This window comes from Rhinoraja longicauda, unplaced genomic scaffold, assembly GCF_053455715.1.
Source record: "Rhinoraja longicauda isolate Sanriku21f unplaced genomic scaffold, sRhiLon1.1 Scf000143, whole genome shotgun sequence".
NCBI classification, from domain to species: domain Eukaryota; kingdom Metazoa; phylum Chordata; class Chondrichthyes; order Rajiformes; family Arhynchobatidae; genus Rhinoraja; species Rhinoraja longicauda.
The window spans coordinates 12,812-33,386 of record NW_027601361.1 but is presented as its reverse complement, the minus strand read 5'-3'; the positions used below and the strand labels follow the sequence as shown (position 1 = coordinate 33,386).

Here is a 20,575-nt window from a genome sequence, read left to right as displayed (position 1 = left end):
AGTGCTGGAGGAACTCAGCAGATCAGGCCACATCTGTGGAGGGAAATGGATGGACGACATTTCTTACAAACTTAATCGTGCTTTCCCACTGCTGGTCAACAGCCCCACACATCATGATGCATCAAGTGCTCAACCATTTAAGGATATCACAATAGCTTCTACCTCCGCCTCTTCTCTCAGACAGTCAGCCCCATTGTTTGCTCCCATCTGCTTTAATCTCGTTCATCACCACAATGACTCCATTTCTAAAACACTTCATTCTTTCTGTATGTCATTCCAGGGTGTCATGTGAGGCACTCTCTGGGATGCAAGTGCTTTCTTTTTAATCTAACCATTAAATATTAACTGCTTTCTCAATTCCCTGCATCTCAGCCCACATCCATTTAAATACTCTTTAAGTTTAGTGCTCCTAGTCCCGGAAGATTAATGAGCTTCCGGGATCTTACAGAGATGGATGAGCCCATTTTTAGACGGAAGTTGGCTTGTGCAGCACTAATGTCAGGTTACGTAGTGACCGGGACTCAAGCAGATGGAGATCAGATGATCAAACTGTTCCTCAGCTGTTAAAGTGGCAGAGTTTCAGTGTTAGTCAGCGAAGCTCAGCCTTTTTAGGCAACTCTCGCCCATGGCACAGAGACAGGGGATTCAAGATATTGCTCAGTCCTGAACAAACACTGATGAGACGGTGACCATGCGTGATGTTCTCCTGGTTCTGGCTCGGCAGAGATACAGCATGGATCACTCAGAGGTACCACGTCTTTATTGCAACATTGGCAGTGTCTGGGTAGCTTGTACGGTGGGAGAAGTTCACCACAACGCTGCCTGAATCCCAGGGTATTAGCGATGTGACGTTGGGCAAACTTGGATTGTTTTCTCGGGGAGTGTCGGTGGTTAAAAGGAGATGCAACACAGGTTTATAGGATTGTGAGAGGAACAGACAGTGTGGACAGAACCTTTTTTTCCAGGGCGGAAGTGTCACAGACGAGGGTATAGGTTTAAAGTCAGAGGGGGAACGTTTAAAGGAGATCTGCAGGGCAAGTTTTTTTTAAATACAAAGAATAGTGGAAAGTGCTGCCAGAGGTCGTGGTGGAAGCAGATATGAGAGTGGCGTTTAAGAGGCGTTTGGATAGGCACATGGATATGCAGGGAATGGAGGGATATGGATCATGTGCAGGCATGATATTTAGCACAGACGCTGAGCCGAATGGCCTGTTCCTTGTAGAGTGTTTATTCCCTTCGTTCACCTATCCATGTATCTGTCCCCTCCTGGGGGTAGGGGTGGGGCAAGAGGTGGGGGTGGGGGCGAGGCAAGAGGTGGGGGTGGGGCAAGAGGTGGGGGTGGGGGCGAGGCAAGAGGTGGGGGTGGGGGTGGGGGCGAGGCAAGAGGTGGGGGTGGGGCAAGAGGTGGGGGTGGGGCAAGAGGTGGGGTGGGGGTGGGGCAAGAGGTGGGGGTGGGGCAAGAGGTGGGGGTGGGGCAAGAGGTGGGGGTGGGGCAAGAGGTGGGGGTGGGGCAAGAGGTGGGGTGGGGGTGGGGCAAGAGGTGGAGGTGGGGCAAGTGCGGGTGGGGCAAGAGGTGGGAGTGGGGCAAGAGGTGGGGGTGGGGCAAGGGGTGGGGCAAGAGGTGGGGGTGGGGGTGGGGCAAGAGGTGGGGGTGGGGCAAGGGGTGGGGCAAGAGGTGGGGGTGGGGCAAGAGGTGGGGGTGGGGCAAGAGGTGGGGGTGGGGCAAGAGGTGGGGTTGGGGCAAGAGGTGGGGGTGGGGCAAGAGGTTGGGGTGGGGCGAGGTGGGGGTGGGGCAAGAGATGGGGGTTGGGGTGGGGCAAGTGGGGGTGGGGCAAGAGGTGGGGGTGGGGCAAGAGGTGAGGGTAGGGGTTTGGGCAAGAGCTGGCTGGTGAGGGATGGATACAGGTGAGGAGAGCTTGGTTGATAGATAATAGCTAGATGTGGGAGGGAAGGGTGGAGATAGTGATAAGAAGACAGAAGGTGATAAATGGACAATAAAAGGCCATAGATTGTATAATCAGATAGGAAAAGAAGTTGCAGAATGGAACTGAATGAGGCTGGTGGCGTATGGGAGCGAGGGGAAGGGTGAGGTGGAGGGGAGGGGAGGGGAGGGGAGGGGAGGGGATCCAGTGGAAGAAGTATATGGGTGATGGGCACATGTAGCTGGGAAGAGGGGTGGAGGAAATTGGGTGATCGGGGTCTGGAGCGTTAAAGGGTTGGAAGAAGGGTGTGTATGAGAGGAACAGGGTAGATAGAAGGAAAGCGAAAGGGAGAGAGGACGTGTGGGTTACTTAAAATTGGAAAATTCAATGTTCATGCCATTGGGTTGCAAACTACCCAGGTGGAATATGTGTTCACGTTTGTCTAGTTCACATTTCTAGTTCAGATTTGTCCTCACTCTAGTAGTGGAGGTGCTCGTCGGCAGATAGATTGTTGTGGGAATGGGAAGGTGTGAAAACGCACACCTCCAGATTCAAGGACAGTTTCTTCCCAACTGTTATCAGGCAACTGAACCATCCCACCAACAAATAGAGAGCAGACTCCTGAACTACTATCTACATCATTGGTACCTCGGACTATCTTTGATCGGACTTTGCTGGCTTTACCTTGCACCAAACGTTATTCCCTTATCATGTATCTGTACACTGTAAATGGCCCGAGTGTAATCATGTATTGTGTTTCCGCTGACTGGAGAGCACGTAACAAAAGCTTTTCACTGTACCTCGGTACACGTGACATAGACTAAACTGAACTGAAGGGGAACTAATATGGCGGCAACCGGGAGCTCCAGATCCAGCTGGCCACAGTGGATAGGGCACAGGAGCTTGGCAACATGGCTGCCTAGTCTGCAAATTGTCTCACTGACGTTGAGGAGGCCATATTGAGAGCACCAAATGCAAGATAGGAGATTGGAGGAGGTGGACATGAACGCCTGTCTCACCTGGAAGTGCAGTTTGGGTCCTTGGATGGAGGTGGAGGGTGGAGATGGAGAGACGTAGAAACATAGAAAATAGGTGCAGGAGGAGGCCGTTCGGCCCTTCGAGCCAGCACCGCCATTCATTGTGATCATGGCTGATCATCCACAATCAATAACCCGTGCCTGCCTTCTCCCCACACCCATTTGATTCCACTAGCCCCTAGAGCTCTATCCATGTGTGGCATCTCCTACAGTTGTAAGGGGAAGGGCCTGGGGGAGGGGGAGAGATGGGTGGGGAGGGATGTTTGAACTGAAATAGTGGTCCCTGCGGAAAGCAGAAAGCGTTAGGGAGAGGAGGAGACGACTGGGCGGAAGGTTATAGTTATAGATGGCAAATACGCCAAAGAATGATGTGCTGGTTTGGAAACGTGTGGGGTGAAAGGTAAGGACGAAGGGAACCACCTCTGCTCTGTCTGGGAGGAGGTGGTGAGAGAGTGGATGTATGGAAAAGGAGGAAATGGAGGGAAAGCAGCGTTTGCTGAGAAGGGAGATATCCTGGAGTGGAAAGCCTCAACTCGGGAACAGATGCGGTGGAGATAGAGATGGAGAAACTGAGAGAAAGGGGTGGCATCCTCGCAAGAGCCACATGGAGTTTGTACGTTCTCCCCGTGACCGCCTAGGTTTTCTCCGAGATCTTCGGTTCCCTCCCACACTCCAAAAACGGACAGGTTGGGAGGTTAATTGGCTTGGGTTTGTCTACTTGTTGTAGGTGTCAATTGTCACTAGTGTGTGTCGGCTTGTGTTAATGTGTGGGGATCGCTGGCCGGTGCGGGCTCGGAGGGCCTGTTTCCCCGCTGTATCTCTCAAATAAACTAATCTAAACTAAAGCTGGGTGTGAGGAGTAGTCAAGGTAGTTGTGGGAGTCAGTAAGCTTGTGGTAAAGTTTCTGAAGGCTATTTTTCAGCTCTGCATGATTGACTTCTATATACTAAAACTCTCGTTTGTTATCTTGTTTGTGACTGAACTTCAGCCAAAACGGTACACGATAGCGCGACAATATTAGGCCCACCTTACTCACCATTGTCACTTTAGTGATAATGCAAGTAGTTTTATTGAAATCGGTCTTATATTTTTAAAGTTATTCACATTTTCAAGTTTAAAAAGAGGGGAGGAGGGAGGGAGGGGGGAAAGGGGGAGTGGGGGAGAAGGGAGAGGGGAGGGGGGGGTTGAGGAGAGAGGGGAGTGGGGGGGAGGACAGGGTGCTGCACCAATGCAGGAGAGGTTTGGGCCCAAAGGGTCCACTTGGTCTAGTAATAAAATAAAACCCTTTCCATTGCATAATCTTGGATAATGATGTAGAAAATCTATGAATTTTTGTAATAAAGTCCAGCTATCCTCTCGGATGGGAAATCGAAGCTCCAACTGACGTACCAAAGATACCAGGGATAGGTTTGGGCTGAAAGTCCTTCCTCTAATCTCTGCCTCTCCACAATCTATTTCGGGCAGAAAAACAGGCAGGAAGGAATGAAAAACTGCAGAGGCTGTAAATCTAAAATAAAAACAGAAAACGCTGGAAATATTCAGGTCAGGTCGCGTGCGTGGGAGGAGAAATAGAGTTAATGTTTCAGGGAACCGTTGTCAGATTTGGGAAATGTTGGAAATGAAACGGGTTTTGCTGCAGAGCAAGTGGGTGGGAAGTGAGACCACAGGGGGTCGGTGTGTGATGGTGTGCAGAGGGGGAGAGACTGCACGGTGATGTGATGGTACGTCTGTCACGCATGGAGGGTGAAGGTTGACGAGTAAACAGGAGCCGCTACCTGGGCAAGAAACTGGAGGAGAACGTGAAATTAGAAGAAAAAACGTGAAATTAGAGCGGAAATGGGACTGAGAATTTGAGTGAGAAGTGCCGGGAAGTTATACGAGCTGTCAAAGGAACGGGGTACTGATTGAGAATGATCAGCCATGATCACATTGAATGGCGGTGCTGGCTCGAAGGGCCGAATGGCCTCCTCCTGCACCTATTGACTATTGTCTATTGTCTATTGAAGTTCATCCAGCAGCATGTGAGACTAAGGGGTAGTCCTCATGTATAAAATCATACGGGGCATAGAAAGGGTGAATGCACACAGGCTTTATCCCAGGATAGGGGAATCAAAAACTGAAGGGCGTGGGTTTTAGGTGAGAGAGGAAAGCTTTAACAGGAACCTGAGGGGCATCTTTTTCACACAGAGGGTGGTGAGTATGTGGAACGAGCTGTCAAAGGAAGCAGTTGAGGCAGGTAGCATTTGAAAGACTTTTGGACAGGTACGCGGATTGGAAAGGTTTTGAGGGATATGGGTCAAATGTGGACAGATGGAAGGAGCTTGGAAGGGCATTTTGGTCAGCGTACATGAGTTGAGCTGAAGAGCCTGTTTCCATGCCGTATGAATCTCTTTTCCAGTATAATTTATTTTACATCTTCATTGCACTAAACCCAAAGTTCTTCAATATTACTGACAGATTATTTGTGCCTTTCCTTGCAAAAAGATGGACACACAGTCTTTATTTAATTGTTCTGCCATTTTCCTATTCTCTATTATAAATTCTCCCGCCTCTCTTGATTAGGGAGACAGATTTGCCATCGCTATTCTTTTCCTTTTTAACAGACCTACAGAAGCCCCTTTAGTTGGTTTTGGAACGTTGAACATAGAACAGTAGAGAAAAAAGACACAAGGTTCGGGTGTAACTCAATGGGACGGGCAGCATCTCTGGAGAATGTGGATGGGTGACATTTCAGTTCGGGACGTTTCTTCAGTCTGTCCTGAAATGTCACCTACCCATGTTCTCCCAGAGATGCTGCCTGACCTGCAGAGTTACTCCAGCACTGTGTGTCCTTTTTGTTGTTGTTGTAAACCAGAATCTGCAGTTCCTTGTATCTACATCGAACAGCAAAGCACAGGAACAGTCCCTTCAGCCTGTGCCCAACATGATGACGGCACGGTGGCGCACCGGTAGAGTTGCTGCCTTACGGCGAATGCCGCGCCGGAGACTCGGGTTCGATCCTGACTACGGGTGCTGTCTGTACGGAGTTTGTACGTTCTCCCCGTGACCTGCGTGGGTTTTCTCCGAGATCTTTGGTTTCCTCGCACACTCCAAAGACGTACAGGTATGTAGGTTAATTGGTTGGGCAAATGTAAAAAAATCGTCCCTAGTGGGTGTAGGATGGTGTTAATGTGCGGGGAACGCTGGGCGGCGCGGACCCGGTGGGCCGAAGGGCCTCTTTCCGCGCTGTATCTCTAAATCTAAAATCTAAATGACATTAATCTGCTGTGCCTGCACGTGATCAATATCCCTCCATTCACTGCATATCATTCTGCCAATCTAAATGCCTCTTAAACATCACTATCATATCTACTCCTAGGCACCCATGCACTCTGCAAAACAAAATTAACTTGCCCCACACATCTCATTTAAACATTTCCACTCTGCCTTGAAAGCCATCCCCCTACTCTCTGACACTTCCACCATTGAAAAAGGGGAACTGTCTGTATCTATGCCTCTTGTGTAGGAAAATAACTGCAGATGCTGGTACAAATCGAAGGTATCACAAAATGCTGGAGTAACTTGTCATCCCATTCATTCTAGATTTTTAGATTTAGATTTAGAGATGCAGCGCAGAAACAGGCCCTTCGGCCCACCGGGTCCGCGCTGCCCAGCGATCCCCGCACACTAACACCTAACACACTACACCCACTAGGGACAATTTTTTAATTTTTTTTTACATTTGCCCAGCCAATTAACCTACATACCTGTACGTCTTTGGAGTGTGGGAGGAAACAGAAGATCTCGGAGAAAACCCACGCTGGTCACGGGGAGAGCGTACAAACTCCGTACAGACGGCGCCCGTAGTCAGGATCGAACCCGAGTCTCCGGCGCTGTATTCGCTGTAAGGCAGCAACTCTACCGCTGTGCCACCGTGCCGCCCAAATAATTTTCTCTCCAGAGATGCTGCCTGACCCGTTGAGTTACTCCAGCATTTTGTGATACCTGTGGTATATCTATGCCTCTCTTCATTTTACTTCTATCAAGTCTCCCCCTAACCTCCAATGCTCCAGAGAAAACAATCTAAATTTGTTTAATTTTTCCTTATAGTTTGTACCCTCTAATTCAGACAGCATTCTGGTAAACCTCTTCTGCACCCTTCCCAAAGCCTCCACATCCATCCAGCGATGGGGTGAACAGAACTGCACATTAATGCTCTAAATGCGGCCTAAGTAAGGCCTAACCAGACTTCCTGACTCTTACACTCAATATCTCGACTGATGAAGGCAAGCAGACCACACGTCTACCACTCCGTCTACTTGTTTTGCTACTTTTAGGGAGCTGTGCATTTGGACCCCAAGACCCCCCTGTACATCAATGCCATTAAGGGTCTTGCAATTAACTGTACACTTTCCCCTCACATTTGACTTCCTAAAGTCCAACCACTCACATTACATTCCATCTGCTATTTCCCCACCCATATCTCTATAACAAGATCCATATCCTGTTGTAACAGATCCATATCCTGTTGTCGGCTTTTGGTTAGGCTGCACCTGGTTAGGCTAGTTCGGTTTGTTTCGCTAGTTTGGTTTGCAGAGGGCATTAGTGGCATCCTGTTTGGCCAGGACATGATGAGCCGAAGAACGTGTTCCTGGGCCATACTGTGCTGTTCTATCTTTAATGTCAACAAATCCATCAATGTTGGTGTCGTCTGGAAACTTACTAACCAACACCTCTCTACATTGACGCCCAAATCATTTTTATACATCGCATCATCCAAGTCACATCCAACAACAGAGGTCCCAGCTCTGATCCCTGCTGAACACGACTGGTCAGAGACTTCCAGCCAGAATGACATCCTTCACCACTACTCCCTGTCTTCCATGGATAAGCCATTTCTGAATTCAAACTACCAAGTCACCGTGGATTCCTCACACCTTAATCGTTTGGATCAGTGTATCATGAGGCTCTTTATCGCATGCCTTCTTAAAACCCACGTCGACACCATCCACTGCCCTACCCTCATTAATCACTTTTGTCATCTTCTCAAAAATAACTCAATCAGGTTAGTAAGATGTGGCCTGCCGTGTAAAAAGCCAAGCCGACTGTCCCTCGTTAACTAATTCTCATACAAATGCTAAGGGCGGCACGGTAGCGCAGCGGTAGAGTTGCTGCTTTACAGCGAATGCAGCGCCGGAGACTCAGGTTCGATCCTGACTACGGGTGCTGCACTGTAAGGAGTTTGTACGTTCTCCCCGTGACCTGCGTGGGTTTTCTCCGAGATCTTCGGTTTCCTCCCACACTCCAAAGACGTACGGGTATGTAGGTTAATTGGCTGGGTAAATGTAAAATGTAAAAATTGTCCCTGGTGGGTGTAGGATAGTGTTAATGTACGGGGATCACTGGGCGGCACGGACTTGGAGGGCCGAAAAGGCCTGTTTCCGGCTGTATATATATGATGATATGATATGATATGATTCCAAAGAATCCTCTCCAACAGTTTCCCCTACCTCTGACGTGAGGCACACCGGCCTTTAATTTCCTGGATTATCGTTTCCCTTCTTAAACAAGGTACAATGTCTGTCTCTGATATACTCACGTATTTCATTTTCTCTGACATATCAATTTCTTGGTAATCCTTTGCTGAACTAAACAGCACTCCCAGCCTCCAGCTTACTGTTTTCCTGGAAATCCTGTGAGCTTTCTCACTTAGACTTCACACCATCTGCACTTTCTCATGTAAATGGAATGAGCTGTACTGTCTGACTGCGGGGTTTAGTGGGAAGGAGTAGGGTAATAGCTCCAGTCCACCTGGGCAGAGCTCAGTACTAAGGTCACATTTATGGTTTCCAGGAACAATGAATCAAATTCAGAAAAAATAAAATCCGCCCATGCTGCCCGATGTTCGCGTGTAGGAAAGAACTGCAGATGCTGGTTTACACCAGAGTCCAGTCTAAAGAAGGGTCTCAACCCGAAACATCACTCATCCCTTCTCTCCAGAATTGCTGCCTGTCCCGCTGAGTCTCTCTCTTTTTCTCTCTCTCCCTCTCTCCCTCCCCCTCCCTCCCCCTCCCTCCCCCTCCCCCCCCCCCCTCCCTCCCCCTCTCCCCCTCTCCCCCTCTCCCCCTCTCCCCCTCTCTCCCTCTCTCCCTCTCCCTCTCCCTCTCCCTCCCCTCTCCCCTTTGCAAACCAAACTAGCAAAACAAACTGAACTAGCCTAACCAGGTGCAAATGGTAAGTCGCTGTTTATTTTTGTAAATAACAATTCTCTCTTGTGGTTGGAATTCCAAAATGGCCTTTTGATTATTCCCGATATGAGGCTTGACCTGTGTTGGGAAAATTACAGGGAGGTCGGGCAATCAGTACCAGATGGGATAACCAGTCCCCCATCGATTCCATTAACACTTCCTGCTGCCTCGGGAACGCAGTCAATATAATCAAGGCAGAAGTTTGCAAGCACCCACCAGCAGATTTAAGAACGGCTTCTCCACTCTTATCAGACTACTGAATAGACCTCTCATATGCTCACGATGTATTCCCGATCTTCCAATCTACCATATTGAAGTCCATGCACATTTTCTATCTGCACTTTCTTTGTATAGTTAAGAAATACAGCGCAGAAAAAGGCTTTTATTTTCTGAGTCTGCGCTGACCAGTGATCCCTGCACACTAGCACTATCCCACACACAACAGGGATAATTTACAATGTTACCATGCCAATTAACCTACAAACCTGTTCGTCTTTGGAGTGTGGGAGGAAACCGGAGCTCCCAGGGAAAATCCACGCAGGGCACGGGGAGAACGTACAAACTCCGTACAGACATCAACCATAGTCAGGATCGAACCCGGGTCTCTGGCGCCGTAAGGCAGCAACTCTACCGCTGCGCCACCCCGTGTTGTACCGCTATCTTGTGCACTCTGTTCATTTTTTCTTTGGCACTACATGTGGTACTCGTGTACAGCGTGATTTGCCTAGATAGCAGGGCAAAAAAAAGTGTTTCACTTGGTATCTTGGTACATATGACTGCAATGATAAACCAAACTAAACAAGAATGATGTTGGTTCGACCACACCAGCAGCTCAGAGAGCAGTCCTGGACTCAGCAGCGTAGTCACAGACTATGCTGCTGATGGGAGCACAGCAGGGAATTACCCAAATTACTCCTGGATTCTGAGAGTCAAACTATGTGGAAAACTAAGGTAAGGAGAGTTATATTCTTTACGACTCTAAATGGGTGATTTGATCAAACCGAAGATCTCGGAGAAAACCCACGCAGGTCACGGGGAGAACGTACAAACTCCGTACAGACAGCACCCGTAGTCAGGATCGAACCTGAGTCTCCGGCGCTGCATTCGCTGTAAGGCAGCAACTCTACCGCTGCCCCACCGTGCCGCCCTGCGGATTACCCAAAGTCACGGATAGGTAACATTGCATTGTTTAAAATACCTGGCCGAGGCAAGTCACAAACTCCACTGCACCATAATCTGGAAATTAAAGTGCTGGTCTCTCCATTTCCCTTCCCCCTGACTCTCAGTTTGAAGAAGGGTCTTGACCCGCTGAGTTACTCCAGCATTTTTGTGTCTGTCTTTGGTTTAAACCAGCTTCTGTAGTTCCTTCCTACACTGCTGGTCTTTTACCTTTTGTTTCACAATTCCAGCCAAGTTAGCTGGAAGACGTTGCAGTTTCACTTGCTGAAGTGTGAGCTGAGCAGGATTAATTTGCCTGCTCCTGTTCTCTTCTGTAACAAATGCAAAAATCAAAGATAACCAGCGATTAATTTTGTTCCTATTTCTCTCTAGGACTTTATGCGTTTGAACCAATACCAGCTGAAGACTGAAATTGGAAAGGTAAATAGCAGCTGGTGTTTAAATGTTGCAACTCCATTCTAAGTAACTGTATGAGTTGGGAAGCCATGCCCTTCCCTATTGTTAGAGGTGCCTCTCTATCTTTTCCCACTGATGTTTTCAGGGACTGAATGGATTCTTATAGTCATAGAGTCATAAACAAGGAAACAGGTCCTTCAGCCCAAATCATCCATGCCCACCCATCCAAGCTACTCCCATTTGTCCATGCCTGGCCCATATCCCTCTAAACCTTTCTTATCCATGTACCTATCCAAATGTATTTTAAACGTTGCTATTGAAACCGCCACAACTATTTCCTCTGGAGGCTCGTTCCATGCACCCAAATTGCATTTTCCCCGAACATCATATCTGCATTTGCCTTTCATTCACAACATTCTTATGTTCTGGGTGCTGATGCTTTGCTGAGGTTGCCCGCCAGTGGACTCCCGGCAACGGGGTCAGAGGTCGGATGCCTGTAACTCATTTGTCTTCAGAGCTGAATCTTGAGTAGCTGCAGGAAGGGAGGAGAGGCATCTTCGCATTGAGCAGGGGAGAGCTTTCACCTTGGAAAGAGCTTTCCCCAGATCACCTATCAACCCCAATATAACAGGCCACAAAATGTTTCAAGCCGTTCTTGGTTTAGGCTTCAAACCAAGGTAGGCCAGCCAAGCCACTGGCAATTGGTGGGCTAAGTTGTTTGTGGATCATTCTTCCCCACACCTTGTCTGTCACTTGCCTAACAATCAGCAGAGTCCCAATGGACTGAATCCTTGCCCAAGCCACACCACCTTTAAAAGCACTGCTCAGGGCACCACCAGGAGCTTGGGGAATGGCCAAGCCTCGGCCTACTTCAGTCGCGGCCTAGGCCCGTGCTCTCCACTACCCTGGATTTCAACGGATTGTGGTCTGGCATTGAACCCTGAATCTGTTCCATAGTAAGGCTGCGGTTTACAGGTTTCTATGTGTCTTTCCTCTAACGCTTGAGGAAATTATTTCACTAAGTGACTAATCTGAGCTTTGCTTTGTTGACAGGGATCCTATGGTGTGGTGAAGTTGGCGTACAATGAAAATGACGACAAGCATTACGTGAGTAAGCTGGAGATTAATTTCTTGTACTGGAGGTGGGGGCTGCTTTTTGGTGAGAGCCGTGTTTTCCTGTGGGCAGAGTTGGGTTAATACACCCTGCCCTTCCTTTGGTTTCACCTCAAAATGGACACCATTTCCAACAAAGTTGTGATGAACGAGTTGGAATATTATAACTGAGGGTGACAGTTACAAGCTATCTGATAGTTCCATTCCGAATGAGTTGTTTCGTTCGTGTTTATCGTATTTAGAACAACAAAGGTTAATTCTCTAAACCAAGTAAACTCGTTGGGAAAGTATTTGAGCTGACGTGGTGCTTCTTCTGTGGTAATGATTTGAATACTGAAGTATTTGAAATCCCCAAGCATCTCATAATAAACTGTTTAAACATATCCTTATGTTGAAACCTTTGATCATGTCGCCATGCCCTGTAGTTAAAAGAATTCACTGGAGTAAAAGATTCCAAAAAATTATGATTCAGTGTTACAAAAATGGTCAGCAGACCAGCATATAAATGTCTGGATCTGCTGCTTCGTCGAGGTTGCTTAATCTCGCTTGTATCTTTTATGCTTTAATATTTTTTTTAAATTTTGGAATGAAACCAATTTTAGCTTGAATGTGGGACAGTTTCCTCCCAGCCGTTATCAGGCAACTGAACCATCCTACCACAACTAGAGAGCAGTCCTGAACTACTATTTACCTCAATGGAGACCCTTGCACTATCTTTGATCGGACTTTATTGGCTTTATCTTGCACTAAACGTTATTCACGTTACTCTTTTTATCATGAATGTGTGCACTGGATGGCTTGATTGTAATCATCTATTGTATTCTCGCTGACTGGTTATCATGCAATAAAAGCTTTTCACTTTCCCTCGGTACAGGTGACAATAAACTAAACTAAACTAAAATAAACTAGAATGTAATGGTGAGGTGGCTGGGGAACAGGATGTTCCATAATCGTATCCCTCTGATCTTTCAAAAATGTATCGACCTGCTCTTTAATTACCCCCAATGACCCAGTCTCCATAACCTTCCATGACAGAGAATGTTAGAGACTTGCCACCCTCTGAAGAAGCAGCTATAGTTGACGGCCGTTGGGGGGGGCAGGTCTGTTTGTAGAAACATTGTTCTCTGTGTTGACAAGTATTGGTACTGGGAGATGTTTCAGGCGACAATAGATGGTGAGGTTAGAGTGAACGGCTGTGGCCAAATATGAGATGCCCGCATCCTGTTTTGGGGATGGAGGTTGGGTCAGCCCCAAACAGGTTCTAGCCTGGAGGTGCATGGGTTGGGGCCAGGACTTTATACTGGGGACTCCTACAAGCCACCCATTAACAGCCCCTCCAAGCTGAAGACCATTGTGTCCATAGAAGGGCAAGCAGCTTCCTATTGGCGGGAACCTGTGTTTGGATTCCCTCGGGTTAAAGGTTGATTATAGAGGGCTGCAGCTCCCACAATTCACAGGGGCAGAGAAATACCACTCTCTGTGACACTGGCCTCACTGAACTCTGGAGGGAACCTCCGCTTACTAAACACTTCAAGGGAAACTTTTTTTCACCCCTGTGCCTAGTTATCCTTTTATTTTCGATGGAATGGTTAGCTTGATGGAAAGTTAAATCACTCATCCTCAACCAAGTTATTTTGTTGAATTAAATGGAGACATACATAATGCCAAACCTACCATCATGGGAATGGCCGTCACTGGGTGATGTCGTGACTGCATTGGGGAAATGGATGATCACCTGATGATGGTGGCAATTCTGGAGTGGGGGAGTAAGCAGGGTTCCCAAGTAGAGGGATTGGGCCCATTTGGTAATTTCAGGTCCTTTTACTCCACACCCGCCACCACCTACCTCACCTGACCGCACTACCCTTTCTGATCCACGTGTTTATCAACTTTAGTTCAGGCAATTGATACAATTTGCCTTGGCTGCCAGACCCATAGGAAAATGGGTGACCCTTAGCTGTCCAGGAAACCGGTGGGAAAGCCATATGTCTGAGGACATTTGGGGATGGGCATTAGATGCTGATCAGCAATGCCCACATCCTCTGAAGGACCAGGTTCAATGGTGTCTACCTGTGACCACGTGAGCTAGGAGCAGGCCGATTCCTGCACTCGGTCCCACAAGCTTGATCCCCCCATTCAATTTGATTGTAACTTCGTCCACACTCTCCTCCACACAAGGGAATCTTCCACCCTTTGCTTGTCAAGTATCTACCTACTCTGCCTTAAAAATATTCACAAAACTCTGCTTCCACTGCCTTTGGAGGAAGAGAATTTCAAACTCATGAGCCACATTTTTAAACTGTGAGCCCTAATTCTAGATTCTCCCATGACAGGGAACCTCTTTTTCTCAACCACCCTGCCAAGACCCCCAGGATCTTGTGTTTCAATCAAGTCCTCTCTCACTTTTCAAAGCACCACCAGATGCACTATGAACCCAATCAACCTCTTATTAGATAACTCACCAACTACACAAATGACACTGGCAAGCCTCCTATGAAGTGCTTCAATGTACTAACACATTTCCTTAAACAAGGAGGGGCACATCATACAGTTCTTGAATTGTACAGCCTTCAGCCCATGATGTTCATACCATGCTTTTTACCCATCCGCACTAATCCCGTTTGCCCTAATTAGGATCATACCCTTCTTCGCCAAGCCTATTTAAGTGCCTGTCTAAATGCCATAGTGATCATACCTCACCATCTCCTCTTGCATCGTACTCCGGATATCAACCACCCTCAGTGTAAATAATCGTACCTATTTGATCCTCTTTAAAGCTCCTACCACTTTTCTTAAAACCATACCTTTTTGGTTTTGATACCCCTTCTGTGGTAAAAAAGATTTTGACCAACTACCTCTGTTGTGATATTGCAAGGACTATTTTATTATATCACAAGGACTATTTTGTTTGCCTGCGTAGCAACATGTATATATGAGAATGACGTAATTTTGGCGGGCACTCTGGTTCCAGGTGGCCGTGAAAGAAACTGAGCCTGGATTTATGCTCGGCTTTCAAACCCCTAAGTACGTGTTCTTGTGGCCATTCCAGTCATAACAACGGTATAACGGATACCGGACCACGAAGTACAACAACCTCATCCTTAAGTTGCCCGTTATATCTTATATGATTCTATCAGCTCATCCTCTGCCAGTCTATCCAGTCTATCCCGATAGCTAAAGTCCTCCAGTACAGTCAGCATCCTGGTGAATCTGCTCTGCACTCTCTGCAGTGCAACCATACCCTTCCAGTCGCATGATGGCCTGAACTGCACGCAATACTCCAAGTGCAGTCAAATCACTGCTTTATAAAGTTACAAAATAATGTCCTAACTTTTATAATTCAATGCCTCGAACTATGACGCCAAGCATGCCATGTGCATTCTTCACCACACTATCTGCCCATGTTGCTACTTTCAGAGAACAATGGGCTTGGATCCCTCGGTCTCTCTGTTCATTAACATTTCTTCGGGCCCTACATTTACTCTATATGTCTTACCCCGATTTGATTTCCCAAACGTTTTCACCTTGCACTTGTTGGCCTTAACTTCCTCTGCCGATGGTCCGCCCAACTTTCCGGCTGGTCTAATCCTGCTGTAGACAGCCTTCCTTGCCAACCACAACACCACCAATGTTTGTTATATCTTCAAACTCACTAATCATTTCCTCCCTCTGTATTATCCAGTCTTTCACCTAGAACTCCAGACTTGATCAGCTACCTGGATAGGGTAGATTTAGAATGATACGGGCCAAATGCAGGCAGGTGGGACTAGTGTATCATATCATATATATACAGCCGGAAACAGGCCTTTTCAGCCCTCCAAGTCCGTGCCGCCCAGCGATCCCCGTACATTAACACTATCCTACACCCACTAGGGACAATTTTTTTAAAACATTTACCCAGCCAATTAACCTACATACCTGTACGTCTTTGGAGTGTGGGAGGAAACCGAAGATCTCGGAGAAAACCCACGCAGGTCACGGGGAGAACGTACAAACTCCTTACAGTGCAGCACCCGTAGTCAGGATCGAACCTGAGTCTCCAGCGCTGCATTCGCTGTAAAGCAGCAACTCTACCGCTGCGCTACCGTGCCGCCCTGTAGATCGGGCATGTTGGTCGGCGTGGGCAAGTTGGGCTGAAGGGCCTGATTCCATGCTGTATGACTCTATGTGGTTTCACCAATTCTCTACATAATTGAAGGAAAAGGAAAGAAAATTAATTCAATCTTATTTTTAGAAATCTCAGCTTTTCCTCTACTGTACGTCCTTTTCCGTTCTCCTCCTTGGCAGGGTGCTGAAGCTGTGGCCTTCAGAGAGAGGGTTCAGGATCATGTGACTTCTCCCTGCACCCTGGCTCAGGGGCATGGTGGCAAGGTGCAGGCAAGCGCTCAGAGTCTCCGGTGCTTTTTTTGACCAGGATATATTTGAATCTTTGAATACTGCCCCCAGCAATTCTGCACTGATCTTTACTGCAGTAAAGTGTGTGGTAAATCTGCTTAAATTTGATTACTTGATTTTATCTCTTTTCTAGTGTTCAACAATGACATGGTGTTTTGTGTAAAAGCCCATGATGGTGACAGGACTATTCTTTCTCCCCAGGCCATGAAGGTACTTTCCAAAAAGAGGCTGATGAAACAGCAAGGATTTCCGCGTGAGTTGGCTTCCAGTTTTCCTGTTTAAACTCTGATACAATTTGTCCAATTCCAGGCTTTTACCCTTTACTGGTACTGGTGTGGGTGGATGTCCACTTCTGCCCCTCTTATGGCCTACATCCCCCCCCCTTATGGCCTACATCCCCCCCCCCCCTCTCCCCACCCCTTATGGTCTATATTTCCCTCCCCCCCCCCCTTATGGCCTACATCTCCCCCCCCCTCCCCCCCCTTATGGCCTACATCTCCACCCTCACCCCTTATGGCCGACATCTCTGCACCCTACGATCCACATCTCCCCCACACATGCCACCCTGTGCTGTACCTACATGTTAATTATCTGTGTGTTCAATCTTGCTAGCTCTGTCAGAATTTTATGCATTTCTAACACAATAACTCTTCTGAAAAATTATGTGGTCGATGGCTCATCAACTTCTGATTCTATAACCTCTAAGCATCTTGTCTTCACATTTCTTCATTACGGATCATAAGATCATAAGTGACAGGAGTAGAATTTGGCCATTCGGCCCATCAAGTCTACTCAATTCAATCATGGCTGATCTATCTCTCCTTCCTAACCCCATAACCTCTGACAGCTGTACTAATTAAGAATCTATTTATCTCTGCCTTAAATATATCCACTGACTTTGCCTCCACAGCCTTCTGTGGCAAAGAATTCCACAGATTCACCACCCTCTGATTGAAGAAATTTAATAGACAATAGGCAAATTCCTTCTCATCTTCCTAAAAGAATGTCCTTTGATTCTGTGGCTATGGCCCCTAGTCCTAGACTCTCCCACTAGTATAAACATCCTCTCCACATCCACTCTATCCAAGCCTTTCACTATTCTGTATGTTTCAATGAAGTCCCCCCCTCATTCTTCTAAACTCCAGCGAGTACAGGCCCAGTGCCGACAAACGCTCATCATATGTTAATGATGATCCGGGCGCTTTGTCGAGAGCAGATGTCAGTCCAACTGGTTTATTGTTGCCCAGCTTTTTTTTCTCCCTTCTTAGATAATTATGTTATATTTACCACATTTGAGTGTGCCTGGACTGTTCCAGATTCCAGGGAGTTTTGGAAGATGGTTTGTCTGCAGCATTTTGTTCGAGAACTCAGACTTATAGATTATGTTTGATCCAGTGGAATTGTTGGGTTTTAGACCTGTCAATTTTTAAAATTAAATTTTAGGTTTTTAAAAAAAAAATCAGCTTCTTTGGTTAAGTTACCGACTTTAAGTTCCCCCTCCCCGATCTCAGCAGAAATTCAGTTTCCTGCTGTTTCAGGCACAGTGATTGTTATCTTGTCCAGTGAGGACAAACATCTCCATTATAAACATCACCAGTCTCTGCCAAAGGACAGGCGTAGGCATCTGCCACTATCTTCCTTTCAACATGGTCGCAGATTGGTGAGACACACAGATATCTGCTTGAGGTTCCAAAGAGTATGATGCTGCACCCTTTGTTACAATTAAAGACAATGCAGGTACAGGGCGGGTTGTGTCATCTCCATTGCGAGAAAGAGAATCAGATTGGTGAAGAGTGACTCCAGCCATTGGAGTGTTGTCCCTGGAGCCCATTCATTGACTTCAGCTTAACCAGGACTTCCTGATGCCCCATTTGGCCAAGTGCTGCTTTGATGTCAAGGACTCGTATCGCCTTTGGTATTTAGTTCTTCGGTCCATATTTTGATCAGACTGTGATACGGTCTGGAGCTTGGTGGTCCTTGTAAAGTCCAAAATGAGCATCGGTGAGCAGCATTCTGCGACTTCAGACCTCGGGAGCAGACAGAGATCAACCCTGTACCCTGAATGACATGGCTACCAGTACAACAGACTTGCCTTTTTTCAGTGACCCACTTGATTAGCTGGGGAGAATGTTCCTAGTCGTTATAACTTGATGCAGCTTTAAGTCAAAGCCTTCAGGAACCGCACAAGGACAGGCAATGTGGGTACTGTTGTGTCGAACATGATGCCAAGACCATCTCTTACCTAGCTGCACATCATCCATATTCTTAAATTCCCTGCATAACCGTAGGCCTCTCCAAAAGCCTCTTAAATGGCACGATCGTATCTACCTCCACTACTAACCCTGGCAGTACGTTACAGGCACTCACTGTTTTCTCTGTGATTGGGTGGCTCAACATGTACGCTGCATGTAGCTGATAGGTTCGCCCTTTCCAGCACCTTGTTTCCATCTCACCCAAGTTGTGCACTCCTCTCCCTCTGTTCAACTCTCCCGTTGTCTCTGTCTTTCTCTCATCTCTCTTTCTCTACCTCTTCTTTCTCTATCCCTCTCTTTCTTTCTCCTCCTTGTTCTCCTGCCTTTCTGTTCATTTATTTTTCTTTCCTTCTCCCTCTTTCCTCCCCTCTGTCATTATCTCTCTGTCTGTGTCTCACTGTCTCACTGTCTCTCTGCCTCTCTGCCTCTCTGCCTCTCTGTCTGTTTCTGACTCTCCCCCTCTCTGTCTCTCTGTCTCTCTGTGTCTCTCTGTTTCTCTGTCTCTCTGTCCCTCTGTCTCTCTGTCCCTCTGTCTCTCTGTCCCTCTGTCCCTTTGTCCCTCTGTCCCTCTATCCCTCTGTCTCTGTCTCTCTGTCCCTCTGTCTCTCTCTGTCTCTGCCTGTTTCTGACTCTCTCTGTCTCTCTGTCTCTCTCTCTCTGTCTCTCTGTCTCTCTGTCTCTCTGTCTCTCTGTCTCTCTGTCTCTCTGTCTCTCTGTGTCTCTGTCTCTCTGTCTCTTTTTCTGTGTCTTTCCCTTTTCTCAGTAATGACACTGGTGCAATAACAGTTTCTCAGGTCTTTTCTTGCTCAGGCATCATTGCTGGCCTCTGTCATATCCACTTTAGAAACTCTGAACGAAACATAAGAAACACTTCCAGCTCCCCTGGATTGGGTGAATCCACACTTGTGGCTCGACTTGTTTTGCTCGTGTTGTGGAGCAGGTTGCCGTGTACAGTTCAATGCGCATTGTTCAAAGTTTAATCTTCACACAGCTGCCAAACTTAGAGCTGCAAAGATGAGTGTTAGGGATCACATTGCAGTCTCCAACATTATCGTGTTAATAAACAAATCAGCGAGCTAGAAATTTGGACCAGTTCCTGTTGGCAGCGATCAACTAATCAACATTACCACCTGTTACAGTAACGATCATGTCAAAAATCTTGACAGTTTAATTGCATTGTCTCCAAATATTAGTTCCTTGAGAGAAACAAGGAACTGCAGGTGCTGGTTTACAAATCAACAAATTCCTCGCCACCATTCCATGGAGTCTGAACACCACACACTGGTTCAAAGGGAAGTGAGTGAATGGATTGGTGAAAATGTACCAACATTTGTAAACTCTTGCTCCTTGCCTGTTGACCAGTACGTCCGGCAGTGGGGGGCAACTCAAAAGCCACGAAACAGGGGCATGTCTGGTCACTCTGAGAGGAAGACGGCCAAAAGGACAGAGAGTGTCCGTGGAGAATGGTACGGTCACTGGAGCTGTGCTGAAATTCCTTAGTCTTCTGATGGTGTGGTGGATTTCCTGGCCATAACGTCATTGTGGTTATTGGTGATATTTATGCCTAGGAGCTTGAAGCTCTCCATTATCTCCACTTCATGGTGTTGCAGACTGGGTCGTGTACACCACCCTGCTTCCTGAAGTCGATGATTAGCTGCTTCACTTTGCTGACGTTGAGGGAGTGGTTCTTCTCTTAACGCCGTGCTACCGAGCTCTAAAGCTTCTTCCACTACCCTGCCTCGACATTGTTCGAGGTCCGGCCCACTACGGCGGTGTCATCCGCAAACCTGTAAGTGGAGACAGAGCATAATTTGTCCGTACAGTCATGAGTGTTTAGGGAGTTTAGAAATGGTCTGCGATCACAGCCTTGTGGGGCACCAGTGCTGAGAATTATTGTGGAGAGTGTTTTGTCATTTATTCTTACTGACTGAAGTCCATCGGTCTGGACATTGACAATCCGGTTGCAGATGGTTTATGCGCCCTAGGTCCAGGAGTCAGTGCCCATTTGAGAAGTATGACTAACACCCCAACCTATCAGGCACTCAATGAAGCAT

At 47.3% G+C, this 20,575-nt stretch overlaps 1 protein-coding gene across 1 annotated transcript in view; it reads left to right on the top strand.

Moving 5' to 3' along the window:
• LOC144590118 (calcium/calmodulin-dependent protein kinase kinase 1-like) overlaps positions 1 to 20,575 on the top strand; it is a gene marked incomplete at its 3' end in the record, with an annotated part of 61,530 nt that overhangs the window by 29,203 nt on the left and 11,752 nt on the right. Inside the window, exons 3-5 of the mRNA XM_078394975.1 lie at positions 10,738 to 10,785; positions 11,815 to 11,868; positions 16,471 to 16,522. Of these exons, the coding sequence (XP_078251101.1) occupies positions 10,738 to 10,785; positions 11,815 to 11,868; positions 16,471 to 16,522 (154 nt within the window). The remainder of the gene's footprint in view (positions 1 to 10,737; positions 10,786 to 11,814; positions 11,869 to 16,470; positions 16,523 to 20,575) is intronic.